The 8,369-nt window shown below is 37.7% G+C and overlaps 1 protein-coding gene across 1 annotated transcript in view; it reads right to left on the minus strand.

The window, feature by feature from the left end:
* Positions 1 to 8,369, minus strand: part of LOC107685142 (integrin alpha-2-like) — a 33,539-nt gene that overhangs the window by 11,194 nt on the left and 13,976 nt on the right. The window contains exons 3-13 of the mRNA XM_016481656.1: positions 4,528 to 4,637; positions 4,279 to 4,373; positions 3,920 to 4,034; positions 3,678 to 3,805; positions 3,436 to 3,584; positions 1,772 to 1,922; positions 1,506 to 1,671; positions 1,284 to 1,363; positions 1,057 to 1,195; positions 383 to 528; positions 149 to 292 (exon numbers count right to left, since the gene is read on the minus strand). Coding sequence (XP_016337142.1) covers positions 149 to 292; positions 383 to 528; positions 1,057 to 1,195; positions 1,284 to 1,363; positions 1,506 to 1,671; positions 1,772 to 1,922; positions 3,436 to 3,584; positions 3,678 to 3,805; positions 3,920 to 4,034; positions 4,279 to 4,373; positions 4,528 to 4,637 — 1,423 coding nt within the window. The remainder of the gene's footprint in view (positions 1 to 148; positions 293 to 382; positions 529 to 1,056; positions 1,196 to 1,283; positions 1,364 to 1,505; positions 1,672 to 1,771; positions 1,923 to 3,435; positions 3,585 to 3,677; positions 3,806 to 3,919; positions 4,035 to 4,278; positions 4,374 to 4,527; positions 4,638 to 8,369) is intronic.

The raw sequence follows: 8,369 nt of genomic DNA on the forward strand, positions 1-8,369 counted from the left end.
ACGGATTGGAAATTCGTGAGTACGGTTTATTAATCCGTGGGCACGATTTGTTAAACCGAGGGAACAGTTTAAGAATTCGTGAGTACGGTTTATAAACTGAGGGGACGGATTGTTTTTTTTCTCCTACAGGTGACTTAGGACTCCGTACCTTGGTAATGGTGAAGAGGTGGACTCTTCCGGTTTCAGATTTCTCCTCGCTCATGTACATCGGAGCTCCGACCAGCAGCAGATCCGTCACACCATCAGTGTCCACATCAACAGGACAGAGAACGCTGCCAAAATAAGAGCCGATCTGCAAACCACAGAACACAATGATCTATGACAGGACTTCACTGTCTAATGAAACTAAAGCTCATTACAGGTCACAGAGAGACGAGTTTACCTGATCTCCTCTCTGTGAATCTATGATGACGGGCTGATTCTGGCTGTTGATACTGTAAACTATGACCTGTCCTCTATGAATGGCACGAGGAGCACCAGTCACATAAAACTCAGACAAGCCGTCGATCACAGACGTGACAGAGTATCCTGAACACATGACAGGGGAAATAATCAAACTGAGAAGCAAATTTATTTATACACAGCTTGTTTCCCATTAAAATGTCAACTTAAGCATCTACTTAAGACTCACACATGGTCTCTTGAATACAGTGGGTATAGAAAAGCATCACCCCCCTTTAAAATAAATCACATTTTGTTGCCTTGATCTCAGTTGAAAGTCAAATGGCTTTGTGTGTCATTGAGAAGGTGATTAGCTACACCTGATTTACAAGTCATTTTTAGAAGGGGGTGATGATCCTCCAACTCAGTGATTCTGTTTTTTATTTTTTTCTGACATGTTGCTGTTACATCTTTCACTTGGATATTAGCAAATATACAATATACAGCTGGATAAAACAAAAACTGTGTCCGTCTTCATTTCAGGCTGCAAAGCAACAAAATGTGATTATTTTAAAGGGGGGTGATTCTTTTCTATACCCACTGTATAAAGCATATTGATTGTTCTCAGTTCATTAGATGCAACAAAACTAACTATACTGATGGTACAACACTGACCAAGTAATGAACTGTGGTTTCTGTCATCCAAGAATTTCTCAAAAGCAGATTTGGGCAAAACATCTGATTTCTGAGCAGTTTGGTGCACGACAGTCCCGATCCAATTATATGCTCCAACTGCCCCCAGTAAGATCAGATCCTAAAACCAAGACTCAATGTAAACCACCAGGAGGAAAAAATTCTTAAAAACGCATTAATGGAAACACACAGACATATAGAGGCAGCACCTTATTTCTGGTCTGGTGTGCGCTGAACCCCACTTGGGACATTTCCATTTTGAAATTATCCCCAGTACCTTTTCCAACACCTAAAAAGGCAAAACAAGACGTGAGTAAAAAATCAAAGAAAACTGTCATTGACATACAGTGATATATGTTCGTAAAAAAACCTGTTCGTTACACAGGCTTCATTCATATGCAACATACAGTGAAATCGACATAATCATGGACCTTCAATGTTGAAGATTCGATCTCCAAGAGTCCCGACAATCTCTATAAGCGCCGCTTCCTCAGACACATTGAAAAAGTATTTCTCGGTTGGATTGCTGGCTATTGACTTAATCTCAACGATGAGTTTGCTTGTGTCAATGTCATTCCTTATGTAATATCCAAGCACCTAAAACATGCAAAAATTCCATCTCTTCACAATATTCAAATATACTGAATATTAAGACCCATATATGATTTCATGACTGCATGATCTTCTTTTCACTAACCGCAATACCAAAGCGAGTGATATGTTGGCTCTCACAGGCTGGGATAACTGTGTTCCTCAGATTTGCATCATGTGACTCTCCATCAGTTACCACCACCATCACTTTAGTGGCCCCAGGACGACCTCCATTTTTGGCTAGGAATGCATTCTGTCTATGAGAGCCAATCATCCGACAGACATGCACACAAAACCACAGAATGAAAAGAAAGCGTTTAGTGTAAAAACTGTGTTAAACTAAAGTGTAAGAACGACTTCAAAAATACAATTATACCCTCTAAAAAATGCTGGGTTAAAAAGGGACAAACCCAGCTATTGGGTTGTTTTGACCCAGCGGTTGGGTTGTTTTGACCCAGCAGTTGGGTTGTTTTGACCCAACCGCTGGGTCAAAACAACCCAATAGCTGGGTTTGTCCCTTTTTAACCCAGCGCTGGGATATAATTAACCCAGCATTTTTTAGAGCGTAGTGTTTTTGCATATATATCAACTTTTTTTTGTATGAAGAATTTAAAATAAATAAATAAACGCAATAAAACTTGTAAACTTTTTATCATGCCTTCATTATTTATTTTTGCTACTTTTCAAATGGCTTTTATGTATACTTTTATTTTTTGCTTGAGATACTGAATATGAGATAAAAGTGATACTGTATGTGAAGCAAAAAAGAAAAACCGAGGAAAATATCACTTGCAAGCATAATATTTTTTATTGTGTGTCACCTAATCACACTCTAATTATTCCAAGTTATGCAAAAAGTTGTAAAATATGAATAACTACCTAAAATAATAATCACAAAAATGACAGAATTCTCCTGTAATGTATGTATATCCAATGTTGGACATACAATTTAAATGTGAAAAGTGTGTTTAAGGATAGTTTATTTATCTCCTTAAAGTGCCCATATTTGAAGAAATATATATTCATATGCTGTTAAAGGAGGCCTCTTTCTGTACTTTATTTCTGTAATTCCCTCAAGTGAAGTTGTTGTGAAGGAAGTTTTAAATTAATCATAACTAACTTTCCTTTTCCTTGCAGGCCTACAATTTGTATGCTTTTGAGAACAAAATGTACCAATACTTTAGTTGATGTGTTGCAATAACGAATGCATATGGACAAGATTGCTAGATGACAGTCCATAACAACCCATTAAATATAACCATAACAACCCATGAGTTACACTTGAGTAACAACCTGAAGTAATCAAAAAACCAAATGAGCTTTGCCAGTAACAGAGGCGAGGTTTGTTGAACTGCACATAAGAAGAACCAATTATATTAGAGAAAAATTATGTAATGAATCATGTCATCTTTGCCATGCACCTTTGCTAAATAAACAGTTGTATTGGTTTTGTTGTGAGGATTCTCTGTGATTGGTATGAGGTTCTCCCGGCCGTGATTAAAGCATATTCAAAGGCATTGTCTGGAGTCTGTCTGGTTACTGCTGCACAGCAGGTGTAGTGGAACACTTACATCTTAGTCCCAAGTGATAGTGTTCAAAAGGGACGAGACGTCGTCTGACTCTATATGCGACACCAGAGATGCGCCAAGAGTATAAATTTATGAGTGTCACCAGAGATGCTTTGGGGATACGCCGAGACCCCAACAGGTATCATAAGTCAGGTGCGTGGGGGAATTTCTACCACATTGTTCAGAAAAAAATCATGCATACCTGGCAAAATCAATGGCTTTGAAAGTATTAGTCTCTAATCCTTGTTTCTGCTGAATATTTAATGCTGCTTTAATCATGGACTCTTTTGTCCGATGGGAATTCAGGTAGAACTCGAACGAGGTGTCAACAGCATACTGCATCACACTCACCTGTTATAAATGAAATCAGAAATATATAAACTAAAAATTATAAAAACTATAAAATAAAAACTGCTAAAATGGCACACAAGCTGTCTGACTTGCCTGAGTGCTTTGAGGTCCAATATCTAAATTTTCCAGCAGTTTCTTGAGGAAAGCGACGATTGGTTCCCATGGGTATATACTGTTGGATCCATCCAAAACTATGGCGATGTCCGTTAGACTGCTACAAGCTGTGTGGGAGTGGAACAGAATGACACAAATGCTAACATTTTGCTGGAGATTCACAATAGAGGTTAACGTGAACAGTAAACGTTCATAGAGCGAACACAGAAGTGCGTTCATACTTTGAACGGCAGGAGAGAAAGCCGACTGAAGCGTAAACTGTAGGCTCACGTCAGCACAGACTCCTGGGTAAAAGTACTGACTTCCGCAGAGCTGAGCCCACAGAGGACCACACGTCTGAAACACAAACATAACGCAACATAATCTGAAAACTGAGCACATGACATCCTACATAAACCATCCAAAACGCATGCAGAAGAACTTTACTTTTCAAAAATAGTAGAACGTATTAATCATTTACAGACATACAGTGACCTTCCTTGGTGCAGGTGCCAAAACAGCAGAGAAAAAAATGTATAATGTTAGAAATACCAATAATTACAAATTAGAAAGGCGACTTAACAGAAAACAACATCCTCACCATAAACCCGCCGTTTTTGGTTGTTGGAATCAGAGTGAGACCTAGACTCATGTTGATGTTGTTGCTGTTGGAGATGGTTGGCACATTGACAGAATCTGAGAGCACATTAGACACAGTGACATCTACAGCTTTACTACTTAATAGCTCTTGAAGAGTTCTCATTACAATCCAAGAATTTGCTTCTGAACTGCACAGTATGATACTGCCTTATGATGATGAAACTGGGAATGATGGGAAATGTCTGCTTACTCTGAAGGTTAAGTGACTGACAGCTGGCTCCAGGGTTGTTAATCTCACACTTATAGATTTCTCCCTTCCGATTCTGAGGGTATCCTTTCCATGGTGAACCCACGAGGAGCCTGAGGAACAGTGAGAGGTGTTACTTCAATACTATTATCCTGAAGTACAGGTGAGGCTGCTGAGCACAGAGCAGTTATTAAGGATATTCTACATGACAGGATTGCAAAAACAGGGTTTAATGACCAGTGGCAGTAGGGTGTGTATTTGAAAGCATATCTGAGATTCTGTGTGTGTAGGTACACTGGGCATGCATTATATAATCTAAACACACCCAATAAATTACACAGAATATCACTGCTAGGTCGCCATCATGTGATAAGGTGCTCTGCCCAGACTAATTAATTTCTCAATCATTTCACATCCTGTGACAGAAAAAAAAACATCAATCTTCTGTTAAACACAGGCACATTGCACAAATAGGTCTTTGGGGAAAATGCAACGCTCAATATGGCCGCTCTATCGAAGGAATAAAAGAGCCAATCGCTAATCAGTAAAGTAATCGCGTCACTGCAGCTGCCGTTAGAAGTCCCGGTTGTCAGCGTTGAGACGTGCGCTTAGGACTGCGCATGCGCACTGGCTGCTCTAGCCTGAAAGATACGCTTTTTCAACGCTATTTGAGCAAAAGAAACAACATTTATGAGACCGTTGTTGTCAGATTTCATTGGTGATTTTAAATGTGAAATTTAATCGTAAGCTTGGTGAACAGTTTTGGAGAATTTGATGTTTCCCCATTCAGAGAGATAGGAGCTGCACTTACATGCCTGAGAGGAGTTTCAAAGATGGCCGCCGAGTGAAATGACTTGCCTTAAAGGGACCTTGGTTTATTTGCCCAGTTAAAGAATTAGTTTTGTGTTATTAGTTCTAAAAGTTCTCCAACCATTAGTCAAAAGTGTATGCAGTTAACAGGGACCTCCTCTCAATTCAAGACGCTGTCTGTTGCTTAGTGTGTGCCGTTTTTTTATTATTATTATTATTTATACCATGTGCATAATTCAAACCAGTTTATTGTTTGAACCGGTATATTGCCCAGCACTGTTTTGAAGACTGTGTAACCAAACAGTTGACGGTTCCCATTGATTGCCATAGTATGGTTTGGTTAGCCTACCAACATTCATCAAAATATCTTCTTCATATTCTTCATACTCATACAGGTTTGGAACAACATGATGGTGAGTAAATGATGACAGATTTTTCATTTTTGGGTGAACCATCCCTTTAACTACTACTTATCATGTTAGGTTAGTTTTAATTAATAGCTTTTCTTTCATACTGTTCTCACAACAACAAAAAACAGTATTTGTGCTTCCAATGAGTAAAATAGTAATGGGATTCTGTGTAGGGAAAGTTCAGGGGATTTTAGAAAACGTGACGTAAGTACATGTGAGTAAATAGATGAAAAGGACTGTGGGTAATAATGACTCGTTGTCTAATAGACAATTAGAGAATGTCTATAGAAATGGTTGTTAGGGGTCTCTAATGTGTGTTTTGTGGGAGGTCAGACAGAACTAATGCTGGACTCACAGTGAGAATGATGACATCAGCACCATTCACTAAAGCAGGAGCATTTAACAAACATGATGTCACAAACACCCTCCAAAGCCGCCCACGCCAGAGCAGGAAATGCCTCATCTGACCTGGTGCACAACAAACAGCGAGATTCTTAAGAAATACTGTTTAGACAGTGAGGGTGACCATAAGCGAACAATAACATACTTTATGGGCACAACAAATGATATGAAGTGACCCAGCGTTCCTTCTGTGTAGTAATTATGGAGTTAGCAGATGTTAGGAAAGTTCTGCAAAGTGTAGATTAAACTTTTCTTTGTGCTTTAGAGGAAACGTTGTATATTGTACCTACAATGTGTGACTTATTGCTGGCATTGAGAACATGTGTTAGCATAGCTGTTATGTGGGAATGAGGGGAAGACCTTCATTTTCCTGCAGATAGATGCTAGACCAATTTAATGGCCACAGGAAGTGTGTGTGTGCTGTATAGTGTATTGAAAGGAGCGATACTGTGGGGGAAAACAGCATATCAGAGTGTGTGCGCTACTATACATACATACATACTGTACATACGTGGGGCAGCATGTCACAGGCCTGCTGCTCAGGTCATGTGACCCATTCAAAATCAAATAAACACTTGGGAGAAAGGCATTTATCCTAGTTTTTCTAGTTATATTTATAACTACTGTTCAGCCTGCAGAATATTTGTTTGGGAAAAATGTGTTTGGGAGTAGGGGAGACCGGGGATGGTTGTAAAATTTTTGACATTTATATCTGTATCTTGGAGATCTTTTAAGCCAGTGCATTCAAAATGTGATACAAACTAGTTACAAGTGTCTGCTATTACATGACACAGCTGTTCCAAACATGAGGAGTAAAATGTTACAATTCACCTCATAGTCCGGCTTAGTTATAACATACCCCTAAGACTATTATACTCCCCCTATTTTTTGACTGCCATAATCTAATTTTATGCAAACTGTATGAATTAGAACTATAATAGTGTTACAATAGGGTGAAATTGTAACATTATGAAATAAGAAATTAATTTTTTTTATTCAACACTGACTTTTCAGCATATTTAGTGTGTGTGTGTGTGTGTGTGTGTGTGTGTGCAAGCATGTTTCTGTCAGTAATAGCAATTGGCCATTGAACACTTGAACATTGTTTGTGTTTGTATGTGAGCATGTTTGTTACTGTCAGTTATAATTTAAAATGCTGAGAGACATCACTCAGTTTGAAAACATACTAATACAACTAAAATTTCATTGGGATAGTTTGCAAAATGTTTAATTGATGTTACAACTAACCCCGAGTCTTGTAGCCATGAACGAGCTCACCTTATAGCTAACAACCAAAACATTAGCACTAACAACTTTACAATTAAAAAATATTTACAGACACACAAAAACATAATTTAACTGATTGATGAGTTTAACTACAAAGCAGGCATTGCCATCACAAAAATAGTAAAAAAAAAATGACTGTAAATTACAGTAAAAAGTTACTGTATTTAGTAATTAGTTTTTCCCCTCTGAAATCTGCTGTGTCTGCCCCAAGGATCGACTTCATCACATGTGGAACAAGGACTAAACTAAACATGAGTGAAGTGAATCAGGTGTTTTGTAACTTGTCCCTGATTGGAGAAATTGGAAGTGTTACAACTGACCCGTGTTACAACCATCCCCTGGCTCCCCCAATTTTTAACTGCCATAATCTAATTTTATGCAAACTGTATGAATTAGAACTATAATAGTGTTGCTGTATGAGTTTCTTATTATTCCCAAAAAAAACAACAACAAAAAGACAAACAGCATTGCCACAATTCTGAAATAAATAAATAAATAAATGCACATATGTTATCAATTATTATTAGTGCTCAAATATAAATAATGGTTCTTATTATTATTAATGTTGAAAATGTATTTTTTATTAATAAAATAATTTATTTATTTAATTAATAATAATATTTTTTCAGGATTCTTTGATGAATAGAAGGCTCAAAAGAATGGCATTTAAATTTTTAAAAAATCTTTTGTAACATTACTAATGTCTTTACTGTCACTTTGATCAATTTAAGGGGGGGGGGGTCTAGTGTTGCTTTCGTCAACGAAAATTATGACTATCGTCGTCAACGAACCTTTATCACGTGACGAAAACGAGACGAAAATGCTGGCCATGTGACGATAACTATAATTAAATGTATAATGCAATATCGTTGACGAATAAAAACGAGACTAAATGTGGTTTACAAAATAAAAACTATGCTAAAATGTCTCTTCATT

The sequence above is a fragment of the Sinocyclocheilus anshuiensis genome, unplaced genomic scaffold (genome assembly GCF_001515605.1).
Source record: "Sinocyclocheilus anshuiensis isolate Anshui unplaced genomic scaffold, SAMN03320099.WGS_v1.1 scaffold914, whole genome shotgun sequence".
NCBI lineage: Eukaryota > Metazoa > Chordata > Actinopteri > Cypriniformes > Cyprinidae > Sinocyclocheilus > Sinocyclocheilus anshuiensis.